The 23,141-nt window shown below is 40.1% G+C and overlaps 1 protein-coding gene across 12 annotated transcripts in view; it reads left to right on the top strand.

Annotated features, from left to right (window-relative positions):
• The window catches only part of CACNA1C (calcium voltage-gated channel subunit alpha1 C), a 431,380-nt gene that overhangs the window by 248,758 nt on the left and 159,481 nt on the right, over positions 1-23,141 (top strand). For all 12 annotated transcript variants that reach the window (XM_027905723.1, XM_027905708.1, XM_027905715.1 and 9 more), the window contains exons 6-7: positions 9,560-9,721; positions 11,625-11,821. In XM_027905723.1, the coding sequence (XP_027761524.1) occupies positions 9,560-9,721; positions 11,625-11,821 (359 nt within the window). The remainder of the gene's footprint in view (positions 1-9,559; positions 9,722-11,624; positions 11,822-23,141) is intronic.

The following is a 23,141-nucleotide window of genomic DNA, read 5'->3' as shown; positions in this document are numbered from 1 at the left end:
AGTTTTATATCAAAAGCATTTTTGACAGAATGGAGCTCACGGGATAAAAGAAATAGAAGAAATTATAAAAATTCTATTTTTGTCACTTTTTTCCATAGGATGTACTAAATTTTGTTTTCTTTAGCAGTGGGAAGAGCTATGGAAATTCAACTTCTTTATTGGATTACAACACCTCCTCTCCTCTCTAAACTTTCTTCAAGCATCTCATCTTTCAAACAGACACCATTCTTGCAGAGGACTCCCCTTTTTGAAGGCAGTAGTACATGCCTGGTGTGAGAACTGGGACATAGCAAATGCTGTATATTTTAGGAGTATAATCTGTTGGGGATATTTGTTTTCTGTTACTGTTATCACACTAAACCAGCAGCCTGGCTGAGATTTCTGTCTAGTTTTGCATTGGCTGTTGGGTTTGGTGATTTTCTTTTTCTGCAATAAGTGGGGTTTTTTCATTGCTGTTCACACATTTCTGCAACTGGTGTTTTCTCATAGGCTGTTGCTGTACATTGGTTTTTATATGTATGGGCAGTTACCAGAAGATGAAGTTCCTTTTAATCAGGGTTGATGTCTTGGTCAGAGATCCAACCAGTGTGTCCATGTATCCATATACACAAGCTTTTCAAAGCCTTGTTTTAAACCTAACAGTTCTGTTGTTTATTCTAAGCACTGCCAAATGAAAGACTTTACGGTTCAGTCTCACCCATGCCCTCAAAAGATCAGTGAAAATTTAAACTCTAGCTTTAGCTCACCTTTTGCTTTTCACATTCCAGGCTGAGATCATGATTTCACTTTCCTTTTACTTGGAGGAGACCAAATTCCTCTCAGATTTATATTTGTAGATTTCTGTTATCTGTTAAGAACTTAATTTAGCTCTTCAGACTGCAGCAGGAAAGCCTTATGATTCCCTCTAGACAGCTTATTATATGTAAAAGGAAATTAAAAATAAATACATGTTTAGTTTCAGTGCATTCTAGCAATATATACACCATCTGTAGAGAAATCTTTGAATTTTTCAAGTTGTAAAGAAAGTTACAAAGAAAGTAAATATCAATAAAGCACCATTCTTTCTTCTGACAAATACATATTTGTGAGAACTGCAAGCATTAATTTTTCTGTCCAAATATACTGGAGCTACCTAGTGAGCTGAAGGAGGTTTTGCTTATTATGTCAGAAAGCATTTTTTCCTGTAAAGCATTTTATTATCTGATGTGTGCAAGCAGAGTTTTAAGTCTAATAAGGTTTGAAAAGATCAAAAACAACAGTCTCTACTAGCGTGGAAAAGAAAGCAAGCTGGAGTTTTAAGCATTCTGAGATGGGACTGATTAACCACTGACTTGATAAGTGCCTAAATCCACTCTCTGTTCTTAAAACTAAGAGTCAGAATTGTTCAGATTTGTCTGGCCATGTCTTTTCAAGGATTTTGACATCATACCATGCAATTTTTATTAACAGCATTTTCAGTAGTTTAAAAAGAGAAAACAAACAAACAAAAAACCCCCGAAGTATACATCAAGACAGTAACACAGCACTGATCACACACTGTGTGGCTTGCATAAGTTCTTTCAGTACCTGATTGGGTTGCTTTCTATTTTTAGGTTCTCAAAATACTCCAGAAAATGTCGTGCTGTGTCTCTCCAGAGCTCAGTCCCATCTATGCCCATTAAGCATTGTCCCAAGTCAAGAGGCAGAATGAGTTTTCTCCTCCAGGGCTTTGTTGCCTGTGTTTGTCATGTACAATGCTGCTCTCCTACACAGGTAGCCAGCTAAGGAGAAAGTTTTAGGATTTATCCAGTTCTATCCAATTATGTTGTTATTCTTCTACCATGAGAAGTTAAAACTTAGTGTAGCTCACAGTATGCCAATTATTATACGTTGGAGCATTTAACCTGCGAGAAGATCGATTTCTGCAGTCAATATAATTTTCTCCATGTCCTAGAAGACTATAATATCATCATCCCTGGATGCACTTTTATATCTGCAGAACCCCTGTGAACATTTTTCACCTTTTAAGCTTTCGTCTTTTCTAAACCTATTCACAGGTGGTGAGTTTAAAAGAGCATTTGGAGAAAGACCTCAAACAATTAAACCACTCTATTATTTATAACGCAGAAAGGTGATTAACGTCCATGTACCTCAGGAATTATGACAATAAACAGTAAAAAATTTTGAAAACTTTACAAAGGCACTTGCAACCCAACAGTTTTTAGTTCTCCACTCAAACAATTGAGACCTAAGGGCTTGGAGCCCATTTTTGTTACTGTGATGCCTTAGCACTTACAGGTGTCCATAGTTCCTTGTTTTGAAAATTATGTCCTTAGGACATAGTAATGTGTGTAGTGATTTCTCAGAGCTGTGTACAAACAGCATTTGGCATCCTAAAACAAAGCTTGTCTCAGTTCAGAGATTATTTAACTATCAGTTTCAGGGGGTTTTTTATGTTCACTTGACCAGACAAAAGACAGTACTTCATGCTGACACATTCCTATACAAGTTCTCTGATTGAATCCAGGGGCACAGGACTAGACCAAAATTTTCTCCTGTACTGGAGCTTGAAAAACTGTTCAAAAAACTGTTGAAAAACATGCTTGAGCATGAAGAAATTAAAAAAGTGGAAATATGATGGGTCATTTCACTGAGAACTGGTGCAGTCTTCGGACCAAACTGTCTTTGGGTTTGCATAGCTCTGTAGGAAGAAGGTGAAGAAAAGTTCTTCCTATTTGTGATCCTTCACAATAATTAAGTATAGATAAAACCTTTATAATCGGTCCAAGAACAGTTTTCTCAGTTCATGATCATCTTGTCAGCAGAAAAGCAAAGCTGTTTCCTGGGGAAGGGTGACAGCTGGTCCTTCCTGGCCTAGAATCTGCCAGGGCTCCTGCACACCCTTTACCTGCCTTACCTTCAACCAATCTTTAGAAGTCCCTCTCTGGCAGTGAGTGCTTGACATCATCCTCCCCACTCTCTGCATTAGACTGTTTTACAGCATAATGTGGTCTTTGTTCAAAACAGCCTCAAAGTTAAATTACCTTTGTGGTTTTGCTCAAAATAGCCTCCATGTTCCTTCTCTACATGCAGGTAGCTGCATGGGAGAGACTTTTTGTTTGTTTGGTTGGTTGATTGCTTGGTTTGGTTTGGTTTGTTTTTTTACATTGAATGCCTAAAGATCTTATCTGGACCTCATCTTCAGCTGAACTGAGCTAAGATCAACCAACTGGTTAGAGGATAAAGTTGAGCTTTTAGGAGCTATCTAATATGTTAGATCTGAAAAGACGAGTGAGGTCGTTTAGTCACAATGCAAATTCATAAGAAAGTGAACACTTATGTACTTTGAACAAAAAACTGTTAAAAAAATCTTGAGCCCTCCAGGAGGAGAGAGAGAGAGATGCTTGTATGAGTGGGAGGAGAGGCTTGTTCCAGCAGAGAGTCAAAATGCTTAAACCAGTGTGTACATTTATCCAACCACCCTCCTCAGGCAGCCAAGAACTGGGGCTGTGTGTCCACCATGCTCAGAGCAAGGTATTGTTTGACTGTCTAAGTTAGGTCACTCTGACAAGCAGAGGACATTTAAGATGAATTGCTTCCCAAGCAAAAAGGATCCAGAAGGAAGAGCTGGGTTTTGTTGTGGCTTTTGTTTTTGTTCTGCTGTTCCTTTCTCGCCTCAAAGGATGAGGCAAGGGTGGTATTGCAAGACTTGGCAAACATCAAGCAATTGTGTTCACATACACATCCCCATTTGTATGAGTCTCCTTTTGTGCGTGTATTTCGGTTTGGGAAGTCAATGAAGACGTGGCTTGAAAATGCAGGAGTGAGAACATCGTGAGCAGATGCCAAAACTTTCCTTTTTCTATTCATTCCAGCACATGGTATTGAACTGAGTGTTTGTGTATTTTTATGTGGCATTACCTGCTCCAAAATAGTTACCGTTTGGCTAAAAAGATGTCTTTCCTCTTTCTTTTCACTTTAACTAGTTTTCTGTCCTGTTTCGTGCCTTTCCTTCCTATTCCAAGAGCTTCCCTATTATTCTTGAAATAGAAATGACATCTGCAGCCCCAAGAATGCTGCACTACACCCACAGAATTTGCTTTATCTAGCAATCTGCTACTAATATTTTGAGACTCCAGCAAGACAGAAAGAGACTACCTTCCCAAACTGTTATTGTACAGCTGTCCTTAGCTGAACTGTGTCATATGAGTTCCTTTTGTAACACTGGGGAAGAAAGTCCTCCATATTTTCCCTCACAAATCATTGCAGATGTACTTATCTAAGATATCTTGCCATGACTATGGACCTTTTTGTGCTAAAACCGCCTGATGTTTTCCAGGTTTGCTTTAAAATTGGTATAAAACCTTTCGTATTTATGAATATTTAATACTTTTCAATTTTCTTAGCTGATGTCTACATTTATTAAATTATAAACATCCACTTTGGGGAATATTACTGGTTATATTGCTTGTGCTTTGGAAATAGAGATAACTATAGGGGCAGTCTCTCAGTGTATCATCAGAAATAACTGTGATTTGTGGGTAGGCCTTGCTCCTGGCTGGGAATGGTGCATAAACTCTGTCACTGAAGAGTGGTTCCCAGAAGTGATCTGACTCAGGCACTGTGCTGAGTCACAAATCCTCCCCTGCTTCCTCCCTGCTTGCAGAAAGTAGTAGTTTTCTTCTGAACTATATTAGCAGAAAAATAATTACCTCCCACACCCCTGGCACTGGCTTAAGTATGAAAATGTGTCTTTGTGTGTGTATCAGGAGGCAGAGGAGGGATGGATGGGCTTGAAAGTCCTCTCTTTTCCCTTTTATTCCCGCTCATTTTCAAGGGGTCATTTGTATGAGACTGTCCTTGCTCACACTTCTGATTCAGGCATCCTCACAGGGTAGTCAAAATATAGCCCTGCAAAACCCATGGAAAAGTAGACACTTTCTCTAGAGACCTGGACTACTAAGATGATGAGAACGGGAAACTGCCCTGTCCAACATACCAAATCAGATCCAAAATTAAAGACACATAAAAATGTGAGTTAGAGCTGTGCTTGGAAAGGCCCAAATGTGAGTGCTGAGACAAGCCTACCATTAGTTTCTTTGGATATGTTCCACAATGCAACAATGCCAAGTGCATTTTAGCAGCTGGGTCTGGTGCACTTTATTTTTTTTCTCTTGTGCCATCTTGCTGAGCGTTGGTTGAAATCCAAAAAAGCTTGTAAGTACACAACGGGGTGTGCAGGTAATCCCATTGCTTTAGGTGCAGACACACACCTAGAGATAAAGCACATTCTTCAATAACTGCCTGAATCGATGAGACATCAACCAGCCCCTCTCATCACTGTCTTCCTGAGAGAAAAGTACAGCATCATATAATAGCTCCAAAACACCTGCAGCATCCCCAACAGTGTATTTCCCATAGCTCTGAGAGAGATCAGTGTTACTTGGTATAAGCTTTTTTTCTTCTTTCTTCCTTAGTCTCCCTGCGTCCCAGTTGTATCCTAAACCTTTGGGTTGAGGTAGTCCTCTAGAGGCTAAAAAGGGCTTGACCTGGTATAAAAAGCAATGTTTTTCCCATGTAATAAATATTTAAAATGTTTTATCCGTGTAAATAAATGCTAAATTCTGTAAGCCCAGGGAAGGGCATTAGCGTGTTTTGCTTGCTGAAACATTTATGGAATCAGTGTCAGCCAACAGAATTCAGCCAAGAGGGTTTTTTTAAAGGTAAACTGAAGTGCTTTTAAAATAAATACTACAAGTTGTTTAAGATCTTCAATTATTAACAAAAGAAAAGTGTGGGCTTAAAAACTGCAAACAATCCCTCTCGTAGCACTTTCCCTAATCCTTGTGCAGTTATCTCTGTGTCCAGCCTGGAGTGAGCTCCTCAAGGCAGATGCTGGACCTTCACAGATGTCTGGAAAGTGTCTAGCACACAGAGAGAGCTTCCACAGATGAGTAACTACATTTAGAATCCCAAATATTTGAAAACCAAATATTTTTATGTTTACTTGTCAGGACTAAATGTCAAGACCCCATGTTGATGGTCGGCCAGGGATGGCATTGCCAGCCCCTGTAAAGCAACACTGTAAAAATTTGGCTCTGCTGTGAGAAGGCAGCTGGTGGCATCACCTCCTTGAAATCCAGAGGCCAGCTTTGCAGTCTGATCAGGTCACCTCTGATTTAATTATGATTATAAACCTCACCTCCACAAGTGAGAAAAAAATGCCAAAGATGTGCAATGGTGTGAACACCTGTGTTTGGTGATTCCTACGTGTTGCACTGTGCAAAGATTAAGGGCATGCATGAGTTGGGTCAGAGAAATCATTCCTTTATAAGCTGAACTGTCTTTTCTTTCTCTGCACAGGGAAAGAGCCCGTAAAAGTGTGCAGAATTCTCAACATTTTTTAGAAAAGAATTTTAAAACTGCTTGTAAGGGGATGATTTGCTTCCATTTACTCTGATCAGAAATGCATCTGATCATCCTCAGACACTGATCTGCACCTCTCAGGTTTCAGGACATAGATTTGATATGTTTTGAGGCATGTGAATTTTTTTAATGAAAAAGTTTCTCTGTTCCACCTACCCATGGCTCTTCCCCAGTCCCTAAATCCTTTTCTGACTGGGCATTCTGACTTCTCTGGGCAGGGTTCCTCATACCATTCCTTGCAACAACTATTCACGGTGCAAGTGGCTGCCTAAGTGAGAAAAAAGCAATTTTACAGGGAGTAGCTGTATTGCAGCAATAGGCTTGACAACAATGCAGGAAACCTGGTGATGTGCATGTATCTCTTGCCCCTCCACAAGTAGCATCCATTACATCTGCTGAGGACATTTCTCAAGTTGCTGCATAGTTAGTATTTTTTATTTTTTTAACTTTTCTCTCTGAATACTTTATTGGTAATGTATTTAAGCTTGCTAATTATTGGAATCATCAAGATTTAAAAACAGGCTGGCTGCCCTAATGGGGCACTGCACAGCACACACATCAATTCATGCTAACAGTATTCAGAACCCCATCTCCTCTTCAAAGCTGGTTTATTATCCTCAAGAAGATTTTCTCTAATTAAGCTGGCTGAAGGTCCTGTATATCTTCTGGTGATACATGTTCCCCTTGACTGCCTAAACAACTTGTCACCTCGTGTTTATGGTGCAAGCCTTTGATTTCACAAGTGCTGCTTTGTTAACACAAAGGGCATTGATTTGTGCAGATATTATCTTCTCTGGACATCTGTAGTAGCTGAAGCACTTTTATGAAGTGAGTGATAATGAAGCTGTATTTAAAATGAGAGAGCTTTTTTGTTCCTCTTTTTGTCTGCTCTCGGTACCCTCTCAAAAGTACTGGGTATGTCCTATGATGCATAATAAATCAATTAATAATAATAATAATTAAGGGTAAATTATGTAAGACCTGCTATTAGAACTTGTAACCTGGTAATCTTGCTTACATATTGGATTAACAATGCTTCACTAAAATCACTAAAAAGGGAGGCCTTTATTGGCTTTTGTGTAGATTTATTTGAAACTACAAATATTTCAACCTGCAAAGTTTTGGTGTGGGGTTTTTTTTTGGGTTTGTAGCCATCTGTACTCTTTTAACTTTCTTGTATTGTTGACATTTTTTGGAAGTAGATGGAACATTGTTTTAATTTGCTGGTGAAGGTGACATTCCTGACTGATGTAAAGAATTGGAGTGATGTTGATGCCGACTGCAATTCATTTTCTGTATGTATTCAGAATTAGTAGACTGAACGATGGGAACATCTAGAGGAAAAGCTTGGCAGCCTCACATAAGCACAACAATTTCTTTTTTCTCCAGAGGCATTGGTTACCCAGAACAGTACCCAGAGGCAACTGAGCAAGCAGAGTAGCCCACTCTTGTACAGGATGTTTTGATCCTGTCAGTAATGTACTTCACGTAAGGATTTCTTTGTGAAAGCTGGAATGTTTCATGCTGAACATCTCTCCCTTTAGATAGTTGCATGAACCATTAACATATATCTGAACCAGCTGTAGAAACCTGAAAACATGTTCTGACTAGAGGGATGTTAGCACCCAGCTTTGGTTTTCCAGCAGGCAGTGAGTTGATCTTGCTGGCTGGGCAGCTGAAGCCACCTTTGATTATTTCTGCAATGTTCCTTCAAGGCTGTGGAGCAAACACAGTCTCAGCCATAGATGTGAATTGACAAGTGGATTGCCTACAAGTGAAAGTGCTTGTCAAGAGATGTGTCATCCTTATAAGAAAGTATTTAAATTAGTTGGGTTTTTTTTAATAAGTAAAAAAAAAAAAAAAGAATTGAAAATCTCAGATGATAGATTTTCAAAGTTAATAGTTATCACAAACTCTCTTGGCAGATGTATAACAGACATTTAGGGCTCATGAATCACATTTTTCAAAAATCACAGCTAATATCAACTTCTCTGAGGAGATGACAGCATTTGCAGGAGACATTAATGACTTCTGGCTCTCAGTCATTGCAAAATCATGAGTTTGTAATTGTTCTGGTGTGGCTATTTGTAGACTATAGGGTTCTAGAGGTCTCTCAGTACTTCCAGCATCAATAACTTGCCAGTGACAGCAGTTGCCATCATTGCTACCAGTGATAACAACTTTAAGACATTTGTAAATACAAATCCTTACTAAAGGCTTATGAGACTGGTTTTATTATTCTGGTTTTACAAAAATGAGGAGAAGGAGACAGAGAGAACCCATGAATTTGCAGCTTGAGTCAAGTGCATCTGAGGGTACAACTGCTTAGTGGTTTAGAAAACTTGGCAACAAGTCACCTTCCCATTCTGGAAATGTTTGGCTTCCTCCCAATAAGGACTTTCAACAGTTTCATGCCTTAACAACAGTCATATAATAATATTTTATTCATACCCCTTTCTGGACAACCTCTGTTATAAAGTGATCCCTAAATCTTGGAGCAAACCCAACACTGCTGGTTCTGACTCTCCCTCTCTTGAGATCGAAGTAAGGTGAGGGGGACATGGAGCAGGGGGAGATCATAAGAAGTCTGGGAGCTCTCACTAAGTGTGGATTTGGTGGTCCTTCAGCATCTCAGGCTCTGCCTGGCACTTTCTTGACCTCTGCAAGAACCCAGAATAAAAGTAGGGATGTGACTTCAGTTTGCCATCTCTCCCAATGCTCTGGAGTGCAATTCTGTGGCACCCCAGCATTTGCTGTGTCTCATGGCTCTTGCCCCACTTCAGTTCTGGTTCTTTTTTTTTTTTTTTCCCATGCTTTAACTCTCTCCAATACTGTGTGTGGAACACCTTAAGCATGTTTTTCACGAATAGGCAAAACAGCTAATATATTCCCTCCCCAGGGAGGTGGTATTTTGGTGACAGGTAAGTTAATATCTGTTTTACTTTAGTCTGTGATCTAGGCTAAAATGATAAATTTGTGAAATGTTGGGGAACTTCTGGAGGGAGGTGGTCTGTGAATGTACATCTTTATGTCATCAAGATAATGAGTTCAGATGAGGGGGAATGAAATAAAACTGGCATACTACTGTGCAATTTATAGCCTCTCTAAATTTTGTTCTCTTGCTGATAAGTGCTTCCTTCTGTTCTCTCTCCAGGTCTCCAGGTGGTTTTAAATTCCATTATCAAGGCCATGGTCCCTTTGTTGCATATTGCCCTGCTAGTGCTGTTTGTCATTATTATCTATGCCATCATTGGACTGGAGTTATTCATGGGAAAGATGCATAAGACCTGCTACCACGTGCAAGGGGGACTAATAGGTAAGAGGAACACACACACACATACAAAGATTTTCGGAGGGAGGTTTTTCCCATAAGTCATGAAGCATTTGTACTGGCACAGGAGATGGGTGGCAATTGCTCACTGCCTGTGTACCTGTCTGGGGTTTCACAGGGGTGGCTCCTCTGTTCTGCTTCTCAGATGTGAATGACCTGAGGTGCAGAGAGACTGCAATGGTGGCAGTTTAGCTTGCTCATCTTGAACACTCAGCTGTTGGCCTGTCTGTAAAGGCTCCATGCGCAGCTGTTGATTCCTGCTAAACAGAGTCATGGACTTTTTAATGTGGACCTTTAGCACAACAAGCCCACCTGAGTCCTTTAACAAATCTCCCAGAGGTTCAAGCATCGCTAAAATAATGATAATTTCATCTTTAGCAGACAGAGCTATACATGACATGGCATCACAGAAATTAACAACTCATGTATTTTATTATAAATCTCATCAACAAATGCATCTTTGTTTTAAACCAGTATCACTGTAAAGGAATGTATGATTCAGCGCTGTACTCTTTTTTTTTAATCTCAGACTGTGGCTGTGGTTAGAAATGCAACTAGAAAGAAAGCAAAATTATACTAATGGGAAGAAACTTTTTGCATCAAATCCGTCAGGAAAGAACTTTCAAATTATTTACAGAAAGAAATATTCCCATTTCAAAGTAATTCAACTGCACTGTCACTCACTCATCTAACCATCTGCTCTTTTTCATTTGATTTATTGAACTTGAACAGCATTGATTTCTCATGTGGTGGTGGGTGCTAATGCCTAGGACACAGAGCAGCTCATAGCTAAGAAAATATGTTAGAGCAGGAAATTGTTTCAGAAGTTTTTCAGAAGTATTTTCTGCTTTTATAATGTTGGCGGATCTCATTTTCTGGAAATGATACTAGAACTATAATGAATTGTCACTCTGGTTTACATCTTTAAATTGTGTGTATCTTTCTCCATTTTGTCTGGAAATATTTACATTAAGGTATCTAATTCTAAAATTACTGTTTCTGGCATGCTTTAATGATCAGAATATGACCATAACTTTTCAAAAATGAATTGTTTACCATATAAGATGTGAAACAAACAGAATTACCTACTACCCTACACATTCATGCCTGCATCTGTAAAAAATGTAACCCTAAGATCTGAAATCCATATATTTTTAAAAGAACATTGCAGAAGGTTTTGTGCTTATAGAAATGTTTTCTGTGGCATTTTACGCACACCAAAGCATTTAGTTTGACTTGTTGTATGGGTTCTCAGATCTCTGAAAACACCAGAATAAGGGATCGATAATCAAGTAACTGTCTTACAGAGTTTGTGAGTGCCACTGGGCTACTGATAAAATGCCACACAGCTTCTAAACCCCAGAAGAGCAGAGCTCCGGATACTCTCTGCTCTAATTCAGCAGTGGCCCAGTGCCACATCACCTTGTCTCCAGAGCACTGAAGCCTGTGTGATGCAGGGGCTCAGCCTCCAAGAGAATGGCCCTCAGTGCTGCGCTTCCCTTCCAAGGTTAACCCAGATGAATACGCTGCCATTATGGTCATAACAGCAGCCTAATGAAACATAATTGACTTGGTCTAATGTTCCCTCTCATGTTGAAATGTGTGACTTCTTCCTCATAGGAGGGTATGGTTTGAAAAAAAAGTCCATCTCTGTTTTGACTACAAAATTTGAAAGCTTTAGGGATTGTTTGGTTTTGGTTTGTTTTTTTCTTTTGTTGTTGTTATTTTTGGTTTTTTGGTGTTTGGGTTTTTTGTGCTTGTGTATTCCTGAGAAATCTGTCAAACTCACTGCAAAATCTGGTTGTTAAAATCAGATATCTTTCATGGTGTGTCAAACAGCAATTAGTTCTCCTCATTTTCTTTTCTCCCCTCCTTTCTCTCCTTTAAGATACGCCCGCAGAGGACGACCCGTCCCCCTGTGCCCCCCAGTCCGCGCACGGGCGGCAGTGTCAGAACGGCACGGAGTGCAAAGCAGGCTGGGAGGGACCGAAACATGGCATCACGAACTTTGACAACTTTGCTTTTGCCATGCTGACAGTGTTTCAGTGCATCACCATGGAGGGCTGGACAGATGTGCTCTACTGGGTACGTATCCGAAAATGATAAGCTGCAAGTCCTGCTCGTGTGCTTACGGCTATGTGGAAACTTGGGGGCTTTGACTTTCTTGCTTGCTCTGTACAGTGAAGGCATGGTTGCTAGCATGGAGCTTTAATTAACTCAACATATTATTAGGTAAAATGGGAGGGCTTATCTGGTACAATTAAATCGAATTTAAATGCTGACTTTCCATTGATATTCTAATTTTGAAAGAGGCAAATGGCTTATTGATTTGAAGACCAGCAGTGTACCCTTGTTGAGCAGAAAGTCACGTAAAGACCCTCTCTGCAGGAGTGAAATATCTCATACATCTCCAGATTACTGATGTAGAAGTATTTATGACAGATAACCATGTGCTCTACCTGTGGCATTTATGTTACAAGGCACTACACTGATCAGCTTGTAGGTTTTATAAGAAAGGCCTCACAAATTCCAGCACTAGTTATGATTATGATTTTTATCATAGAAGAATTTATTCTAATGCTAGTAACTCTGATACTGGTATCAATCATGGTTACATGTTTAGCCAAAACATGATGTTATCTTTAATCTAAATGAAGTCTCATCTTGTCCTGTACCTTAATTCTGGGCATCTCAGTAGCTTTAGTTTGTACCTTTTAATTCCTAATATATTGGGAAATTAATTACAGTACAATTATACTATAGGAGTTAAAATCATATTTAGCCTTAACTAGTAAACCATATATAAACATGTATTTGCAATCAGATCTTGCCATCAGCTTTTGCAGCAACTTATGGTCCAGGAATGTAATTCTCACACAGCACAGGCCCATCTGTAAAAGGTTAATCCAGGCTTTCACTAACTTGGAAGACTGGGACATCATGAGATGTGGTTTTCCAGGATGTGCTACAATGCATGATGCAACTTAACTCAAGAAGACCCAAAGCACAAAAAAGGATATTCTGGACTGGGGCAGCTTACACTGTTAATCAACATCAGCTTCGCTCTTAAACATGAGCCTGAAACTGTCTCCTACCCAGCAGCGATTTAGAGTTTACAAGATTTCCCTTTGAAGATTTAGCTTATCTGCAGTAGATGGTCTCTGTGTGGAACAGCTAGAAGTTGTCTCTTTACCCTCATAAATTTAGATTAGAACTGTGACCCTAGCTTCCTTCTAATGCCTGAGATAAAGGGCACTCCCACAAGGGGAGTCTGGAGCACAAATATTGCCTTTACTTGAAAAAAGGATATAGATTAATAAAATGATGGAGAAGAACAGAAGTCAGAAAAGGAACAGAGTGAAACTGCTGCACAGCTCAGCTATGGCTACAAATAATATACCTGTCTTTTTATCACACCTAGCTCACATTTCTCCAGCCCTTGTGTGATTGAGAGGATCTATAGGTAGTATAAGGAAAACTGGAGAGAGTCAAAGATATCAGAAATAAACATAAAAGTAGTTTTGGCTGTGTATACCATTTAGAATTGTGAAACCTGTCCACAAGCTGTCATCAGTTTCCCCAAAGACACGTACTGTGAAAGACCCTTCCAATTCCCACCCTTTGGGGCCCATTTGTCATTTTCATGGCTGGATATGAATCATGCAGAACTCAGTTATCAGTTATCTAATAACAGGAACCAAAAGCATTCACTTCACTGCCAAATGATTTTCTACTATGACTGTGCTGACACTCTGATTTTTAGGATGTCCCTGCAGCAACCTGGGTTTTAGATGTTGCCTTTTGTTTGGTATTCAGACAGCTTTTTTAACTGATTTCCTGAGCTGTTCTTTTTTTATTTAGAGACAGTATGGTGAAATTAGACCTGAACTTAATACAGATTGATGTTCATTATTTTTAGGGGCATCCATATAGTTAACCTCTTAGATTATGGCTTTGGTAGAATGCTTGCTTTGGAAACAAAAGAAATATTTGTTATCATCAGTTACCAACTATTCCTGGAGAGGACTACAAAAAATAAGAGTTAGCTCTGCAGAAAGAAATTTCAGTAATTGAAGAGGAGGAAATTTAGGTTATAAAGAAAAAAAAGACATTACCTACCTTTAAAGATTTGAAATACAAAGTTTGAGTAGACACCTGAGCTGGCAGACATACTCAGTTACAGTGCTGTAAGCAATCCTAAGAGCACTATTGTCCCACAGGACTTTTGCCTCTTTGTGCTGTGTTGAAGAAGCAGATAGAAGTCAACTCTGATCAGTGTTTGCCATCTGGTAAAGGAGGTATCTGAGATGGGATGTGTATTTCCTTCTGCAGAGGGGTCTGTGCTGCTCTGGAGGCAGGTGTTTGGGCACTTACTACAGGGCACACCTATGAGAAGGTCTGTCCCTTTAATATTTATGTGTAGAAACAGCCTCTACACATCCACACTGTGATTTCACGTAATTTCAAACCACATCTATTGTGATTTGAAGCCTCTGTAGTCCATGACTTCTGGATAGCAAAGAATAGAGAAGATGAGACATTTCACTTCCTGAAAGTGTCAGAAGAGTTTTAGTGAGGTAGGATACAAATATCTGTCTTAAACTTGGTGTGATCCACTGTTTCCTCAGTGCAGTCAGACTCATACATAACTGTCCTCCCTGGCCTTTGCCTTTTTGGCCAAGGAAGAGTGAACTTGTCACAGACAACCCATTGGGGGCTGCATCTCCACAGGAATGCAGAGATAGGAGGCTTTTCTCAAGTAGTTAACTCTGAAAGATCTGGATCCACAGTGAGGTCGTGGAAGTTAAAATTTGCTTTATAATACAATAAATCTGCACATTTAATTAAGAAATCCAGACTTAAAGGTCCTCTCTCTGCAACTACATCCTGACGTATGTTGTCCATTTCACACTGAAAGTACAGATTAAAGAACAGTATAAGAAAATGTTTGCAAATCAGTTTTGCAGACAAAAATTTTAGGTGATGATTTTAAGAGGTCATTCATTAAACTTAATGATGTAAACTAATGGATTAATATTTAAAAGTGCTGAGCATTCAAAGTTCAAGCAGACTTTCAAGTTCTTAGCTCCTCTGCAATTCAGAGTAGATAACTAGGTTTGAATCTGGGGTCCTGCTGGGTTCAATGGCAAAATTCTCATGAATTTCAAAAGGTCAGGATCTCACTTTTTATTTTGCAAAATCTTGATCATGCTGTGGAGTTTTTCCACATACAATTATAATACAACATGAGGACTCACAGATGCCTACTCAGGGCCTTGGTATCTGTTGAGATACTCTTCCAAAGGCATATGTGTGGATCTAGGGAGTTTTCTTTGCTCCCTTCTTAAATCTGAAAATATGTGCCTGACCTAAAATTCAGCAGAACAACAGATAAAGCTCTGGGCTGAATCACTTGGCTGGAAGTGTTTCATCAATGGAGCAATACTCTTGCTTTGAACTTTTCTAGAAGTGCTTTTTAATTACAACTTCTTCTTTCCTGAAAAGTAATTTTTGAAGGATACCTAGATCTCTGCACTCCTCTCAGTGGGAATGGAGGGAGCTTAGAACATTTTAGCACGTTGCCCTGAAAAATACAGTGGTCATTTCATGAAACCTATGCTGTCATGTGCCACACTTTGCAAGGTTAAACCTGCATGTTTGAAAGTTAGAAAGCTGTATGAGCACCCACAAGCCCTGGACTCCTAATCCACTTAACAACTCTTCAAATTTTTATCTTCAGTTTCCTGCTCCATTTTTCATGCTTCCCTGTATAGGCTTTTCACCTGTACAGTGCAGCCTGTCTCCTCTTCCATGGAGTAGTACTATTTCTCAGCTTGTCATCCACATTTTCACAAAAAGACAATCAGAGACAGGAAAGCAATAAGCTTTTATTCCCTAGAAGGACTTGACATCACTAAGATCAATACACTTCCCAATCTCCTCTCTCACTTAGCAGATAAGACTTGTGAGCAGATTGTTTTCTTTTGAAAAAAGAAAGAAAAACACTAGGGAAAACAGTTTGACACTGCTATCATGGAAGGTAGGATAATTACTTAAAAGGAGCCAAATTTCTAATGTGAAATAACTATACTGGACAGGATGAAAATCCATGCTAAACAACTTTGTTGACTCTTCACTGAAGAACTGATCTTTGTTGAAGGGAGTGTTAATAGTTCGTAGAAACACATCTCCTATACTGCCTCAGTCTTACCAGGTTTACTTATGTCCCAGTATAAATGCCAGGCTTTGTCTCATGAGCAGGCAGTTCATAGAACCATTGGAGTAGACAGGCACCTCTTTTGATATACCATGTTATAATTTTTCACATGCATTGTCGAAGGATTGAGATTATTACTCTCAAAACTCTCCTTAATGGATGATCAGCCAGCATTAGCAGCTTGCTTTGTGCAGGCACCATGGCCCATTTCTGAAGACCCCTCACTTCCTGCAGCAGATGCAAATCCAAATGTTACAAATTAAGTAATTTAGTATTTTGTGATCAGTCTCTGCTGCAGTCCCTTATTTTGCATTGTCTTGTTGACTAAGGAGGAAAATTATTCCCTGTGCAGTTTATAACATCCTGTTTAAGTATTTTTAGGTATTTGTTGTCTTCCCTTAATCTTTTCTAATCTGAGCAGATTCAGTTCTTTCAACCTTCCCTAATGGGACTTCTTTTTAATTATTTTTAATCAGTTTGTTACTGTCCTTCAGGGGAAGCTTCGCTTCTGAATTAACCACAATTCGGACAGTGCCCTGTCTCTAGAAAGTTTCCATCTTTGTGTGAAATGTGCTCTCTGCAGCTGGAGCCCTGTGACACTGCATGCAAACCTGCCCACTGCAACCTGAGTTTTACGTGCCTGGTCTCTCCACTCCCCTGCATCTAGGCAGCCGTATCTATAAATGAAAACAGAGCACAGAGAAATTGCAAAACGCAACTGTATGTTGTTGCACCGGGCAGTTCCTGCTGCTGGGAAGTGGAGAACCTGGTCCCGAGTTTTTCTGCTTACCCATTACAGCATGATTTCTAGGATCAAGTAATTTGACTTGATCTGCTTGAAGATTTTTAATAATGAGCAGCCTTGAGCCTGCCATCATTTTAGAATATTGGCTTTGACCCATTTCATTTGGACAACATTTCAGAATACTTGGTCCTGTCTCTGAAAATAACATGCAGTGCCTCCAGGAACAGTTTACCTCAAGGCTCTAACTGTAAACTAAAGACTGTGGTGTTATTATAGGTGGACTAAGGCCAAGTCTGGATGAGATCCAGGGCACTAACCTGTCCCTGGAAGAGATGCCCAGACTGGTGCATAATAAGTTGACTCACTCAGATTTAACTCAAAAAAATCCTTGGTAGGTTTCCCCAGACCCTAGGGAAGAAAATGTGTTGGTAGTCTAAAGCAGTGCAGTGGAGTCATTGCACTGTAGTGACAGACTCAATGGACAGCACAGAGTAGCATAGATAGACGCAGTGGGTTAAACAGGCTGTCCCAGAAGATCCCTCCATCTCTGAATCTGTGAAATCATACTTTCAAGAGTCACTAAATCAGCTTGAAACAGGGGTTTACAGTCACCCTTACAATTCCCATCATGAAATCAAAATGGAACAAATTGAACAACAGATGTAATTTACTTTGCTGACAGCACTGACAGATCTTGTGAGCTTTTCTCACCCCTCCTCCCCCGGCCCGTTGCAGCCAATGAGGAAGATCTGAGAAATACAGAGATATTGCCACAAAGTGGAAGACATTAAAAGCAGAGCTGCAACCCCCAATTTTCGCCAGCTGTGTTTTTCCTTCTAACCCTTTATTCTTGCAGCACTTAGGCTTGAATTAGTAAGGCTTTCCACAAAAGAGAATGATCTGATTCTAAGAATATATCTGTCTACATGTTTCCATGGTGTTTATTCTCCACCCACCCCCACCCCTCCAAGAAAATGCTGGGCTTTTATTGTTGTGGGGTTGAGGTTTTTTAATCATCTTTTTGGCCGGGGTTTGCATGGATGTGAAAAATTCTCAAAGAATAAGCACGCAAGTCTGAGCAGCCCATCACTGTGACTGCAGAGGTTATTTCATCTCCATCGGCTGTGACAGTGGTGGGCCAGGGGAGAGGGCCCATAGTTCAGAGCTCTGAAGGGGCCACAGCATTAATGCACTGAAAAAAGCAGTTTCCACATGTAGTTTGCATAAATGCTGACCTAAATCAGTTTTCCTCATGAACAATTGCGCATGCAACTGCCATGGTTGCCTGTCCCACTGCCTTGGAAGGGAGTAAGAGCAGTGACTTCTTCATTGGCACCTGCCACAAAAAAACCTGCTGCTGAACATTTGTTCAATGCACCTATTGTGTGAAATGAAGGTTTTAAGAGCCCTTCAGAACTCTACTTTGGACTTCTTAGCCCCCTTCCTCTATATGGGAAGAAACTCTCAGTTCAAAATAAGGTTTTTAAGGCATTGGTTATGGGGAGGTATTAACAGAGACCCTGTGCCCAGTGCTCCTGCGTGGGAAGGACCTCTTTAATAGCCCTGTCTTTCTGTTGCCCTTTCTCTATTCCTTCTTCTTTTGTTCTTCTTTAGACTGTTTCCTAATTGCTGCTGTCTAATTACCACAGAGACCATTTTGTCTTTAATCTTTTATCCCAGAGCTATAAAATTAGGAGTTAAGCTACTGGGACACTTCTATATGACTTGGGACTTTGAGTGCCTTTGTTTGTGGGTGCACTGCTTGGGTCCTACTACCAGTTTTGTCAAGAAGGGATGATTCTTGCCTTCTGAAAAAATAGTCCTCAGAGTTGTTAGATTTGGACTCATATTCACAAATAATGGAGTTTTGTTCATTATGTAGATCCTGGGAAAGAAAAAGACAAGGGAATGTGCACAAGGTCAGGACAGAAGCTGTGTCTCTAGACTTAACTATTTATAAAATTCTTGTTTGTTTTGAGTTTAACTTGTTTCAATGTCTTGTTTGCAAGGCAAAGGGCAATGCTACTGAACCATCACCAATCTTACTATGAATAATAAGTCTTTCCTGCTTGCAAAGAGAATTGTCCGTTAATATTGGCTTTCTTCATTGATTTCAGTGGGATTTCTGCCTGAGCAGTATTTGAGGGTTCAGTATGATGAGTGGTCATACCATCATAAGCATAGATTTTGTCTGCACCCCTGGCCTCCTTTAGAATTGTCTCCTTCTAACTGCAATCCTCTGAACTGCACCCAGGGCGGAGACCTGAAAACAATATTGGGCACATCCCTAACAATACAAAGTAACCAGAAGTAGACAATGAAGGCTTTAGGACTCAATCAGAGGAATCAGTCTTTCTACTGAGAAGAACTTACGGATTCTGCTGGATGAGAGGCTGGATGTGACTTGGCAAAGTGCTGCTTGCAGCCCAGAAAACTGCACCCAAAGCAGTGGGGGCAGCAGGTCAAGGGAGGGGATTCTGCCCCTCTGTTTTGCTCTCATGAGACCCCACCAGCAGTTCTGCCTTCAGCTCTGGGCTCCTGAGCACAGGAAAGACGTGGACCTGTTGGAGTGAGTTCAGAGGAAGGGCCATGAAGATGGTGAGAGGGATGGAGCACCTCTCCCATGAGGAAAGGCTGAGAGTCGGGGTTGTTCAGCCTGGAGAAAAAAAAACTCCAGGGAGAATTTACAGCACCTTCCAGTATGTACCCAAAGGGAGCCTGCAAGAAAGCTGGAGAGGGATGTTTTACAAGGGCATGTAGTGACAGGACAAAGGGTAATGGATTAAAACTGGAAGAGGGCAGATTAGATATAGAATTAGAGTAGATAAAAGGAAGAAGATTTTTACAAGTAGGGTGATTAAACAGTGAAACAATTTGCTCAGAGAGGTGGTAGATGCTCCATCCCTGCAAACATTCAAGATTGGGTTGGATGGGGCTCTGAGCAACCTGATCTAGTTGAAGATTTCACTTCTTAACTCAGGGGGGTTGGACTAGATGCCTTTAAAGGTCCCTTCTAACCCAAACTATTCTATTAGCATTTATTAGAAAACATCCTCTCAGTGGATTTTTAAATTTTTTAAATTTCATATCTCAAAGAAATCTGTCAGGACACTGTGCTGATCTTGCCTAGATGGTGTTGCTAATAAGAGTCATAGGAAAAAGAGAAGGGGCAGTCTTGTTTGTCAGTAATGCAGTTGCACCCCATTCAGGCTCTTTGATAGTAATTCCTCCAGCAAACCTTTAGTTATTGTACAATATCTGTGAGTGGCGAGTGTGCCTGTCAGATGAAGCTTTAATAGCTGTGTACTATGAGGTCTAGATATTGCACTTCTTTCTTTGAGAATTTTTGGGTGTGATTTCACGACTGGAAGATGGATTCATCATCTGAAATGTAGAAAGGAATTCTAGCAATGTCGTAGATTGGGAACTGGCTACAAAGAAATCTGGAATATACTGATCAAGTACAAAAAAAGAATTGACAGTCATGCCTCCAGTTACTAAAGAAGGTAGTGATTATCTACAGCTTATACAGTACTGTTTTTCATTATCTTTATTTTTAAGGACTTAATTTACTATGTAAATCGATGAACAGTATGTGCTTGTGTATTCCTGTGCATGCAGCAATCAGCACTGTTCAGGTATACTTGTGGTAGAATTTGCTACCCTTAGATAAATAGAAGCAGTTATAAAACAGCAATACAGTAAAACAGGCAGAAACCCCTTTCTGGATAATCAGCCATGCAAATGTAAATACAAAATAAGCAGAGACAGGAAGGGTTAGCCCAGAATTCTAAGATGAAAAGAAACTTTTAGATTTGGAAACCCACCATTGTAGGGGCTATTTTTATGCTTTAAATGAGCACTTCATTGTTTTGGAGTGAATTTCCAAAGACTTTAAAGGATGAAAATTTTTTTAAAATAACTGAGTAACAGTAAGAGATGGAATTGCTGCAGTAGCTATAGTGAAAGAATTATCAGCCCTGTGGCTAAATAGCCTTTGGGCTCTCGGATGACTTTTTCAAAGCCCAACCTTTTCCTTTTAAAGGAAAAAGAAAAAAAAAAAAAAGCTGTACACACTTACGTGGGAATACAGCAATTCACGTAAAGCTCTGTTACTTTTGCCTCTGGAGGCCTGAATTCAAATCCTGGTGGAGTCACACAAGTCCAAACAATTTATGGAGGTCACCACGTGGCATTTCTGGAAATTGCAAATTCACTCAACAAGCTATCCCAGTCATGTAATCAATCACATGAGAGAGTGGAGGGCCTTAATGGCACCTCTTACCTGTACAGAGACCTGACATTGGCAGAGCACTGCGGATGGATTTATGACATGAACCTCCTCTGAGTAGATTTATTACTTAGGAACTAAGAAGAGTAGTGTAATAAGAAGGCAGAGGTAATATCAGTATTGATGTTGGCCTTTGAGTATGGAAGAGGTAGGGAAAATGGTCTGTCAGACATCCATATCAACAAGCAAAATGGATCAAGAGTGAGGTCTTGGCTTACCAGATTCCAGGATGTGTTTGTGGAAAGTCCTGAAGACCTGCTCAGTCTTGTTCTTGTCTTGAAGAGCTCAGCCTGGGTCAGGGTATGGCATCCTCTTTTCCCGGTGGTCCATCTGACCCAGTCAGCCTCAGTGCAGACAGAGCCACCACTGACATAAACACAGCTACCTTCTGAGGGAGCAGCTTAGAGGGAGTTGTTTACGGCAGTTTCAGCACACTTTAGTACGTGAGTTGCTTTATCGTGTGGCAGTCTGTGAATTTCAGTATTTCACTTTTGGCTAACACGTTCTGTGCTAAACTGAACTGAGGAAAATTTATTTTTTTTCTCTTTTACGTATTAAGCCTGGAGAAAGAAAGTGAGGTAGAAAAGCAGGAGTCTTATTGGAGCTCAGAATTTGTCTTTGATGTAAGGAATTCTTGCTGTGTAACTAATGTTTTCAGTGGGAGTTCAGAATCCCTGTATTGCCAAACATGCTGCAGAGGTATGTAGTCCCCTCCAGTTTTCACAGAAAAACAGAAAAGTCCCATAAGAAAGCACAAAGAGCACAGGTGGGATTGGAAGAGGTGTAAATGGTAGCTTCCTGATTATTTTTGGTTTTCCTCCCCTAGTTCGGTTGGCTACAGGAATTTCCCAGAGGTAGTTGTACTAATAAAATTTAATATGCTGAGATTTTGTCAGCAGAATCCGCTTTTCAGACAGCTGATTTGCCATGGTAATCCATGTCCCTTCGGAATACTACCAGCGCTAATAAATGTTGCAACTCTGTGAAAACAAAAACCAGTAACACTACTAGGTTTTTTTAAGGCAAGGGAGAGCCTAACTTTATTTTATTTCTGTTTTGAAAAGTATGAAGTTAAATGCCAGTGGCCTTTGCCATCTATCCAAATTGTACAGTAAACTTGTGAGAAGGCCCCTTGAAATTACAGATTTAGTTAGAACACTAGTAAACATCCCCAGTATTTCCCCTCTAGCTGCAAACATGGTGGTGCTAAGTTGACAGTTGGACTTGATGATCTTTAGAGGTCTTTTCCAACCTTTTGGATTCTATGATTCTCTACCTCTCCAGCAAGCCCAAACTACTGGGGGATCAGTAAGCATTTTCAACAGAAATAGATTGCAGGGGAAGAGTTCAGCTCAATCATTGTGTGCCACAGACATTTTGACCTGCTGGTATTTGAATGCAAGTTTTAATTCTCTTCCCACTTTCAGACAGACCTTATGTTTCCTCAGTCTGATAAAGAACAGCTGACTGTAAAAAAAAAAAACCTCAATGTGCACCCAAACTGAAAACAGCTGAAATATGAATATGGAACTTTACAAATGAATGAAATAATGTTGAGGAACCCAGTGATTATATACTGAGTGCTAAAAACACAGTGGGAAGATTCAGTGACAGCATACACTATCTGGGGCTAGATAGCTGAAAGTTGGGTCTTTTTCTATGTGTCTTAGACTTTACACAGTCTCCCCCAACCAGTAAAGTGGAGTATCCTTGAAAAGATGGGGCCAGTATTTAATGAGTGACAAAAATGTGACTCTGTGCTGCTAAAAAGAAATAAGCTTGGCAAATTCTATGGGTGGAAATGCCCTGCCTGTAAACTGTGTGCAACAAAAAGCAAATAGTTTGCTTCATATAACAGCAAAATGACATTCCTGTATCATTTTAAAGACGCTCATATGAGCTATTTTTTTGTGTTTTTTCTTTGCCATCAAGCAGCTGACAGGGTTTAAAAGGCAGTGCTTCTATATCTCTGCTCTAACCTTGCTCTTGCACAGGTTGCAGCAGCCTGATAGGGCTCTCCTGCAGGACTCCTGCCTTTACACAGTCTCCCCAGGGAGCTCAAGCCAGCCAAAGGGTATCTTTTGTAAGAATGTTTTCTCTCGTGGCTCTTGAGACTGATTCCAGCGCTGCTTTCACTTTTCTTCTCTGTGGT

The sequence above is a fragment of the Empidonax traillii genome, unplaced genomic scaffold (genome assembly GCF_003031625.1).
Source record: "Empidonax traillii isolate 1590-97213 ecotype Southwest subspecies unplaced genomic scaffold, ASM303162v1 scaffold25:size3598162, whole genome shotgun sequence".
Classification (NCBI taxonomy): Eukaryota; Metazoa; Chordata; class Aves; order Passeriformes; family Tyrannidae; genus Empidonax; species Empidonax traillii.
This window is presented reverse-complemented; position numbering and strand designations above follow the sequence as displayed.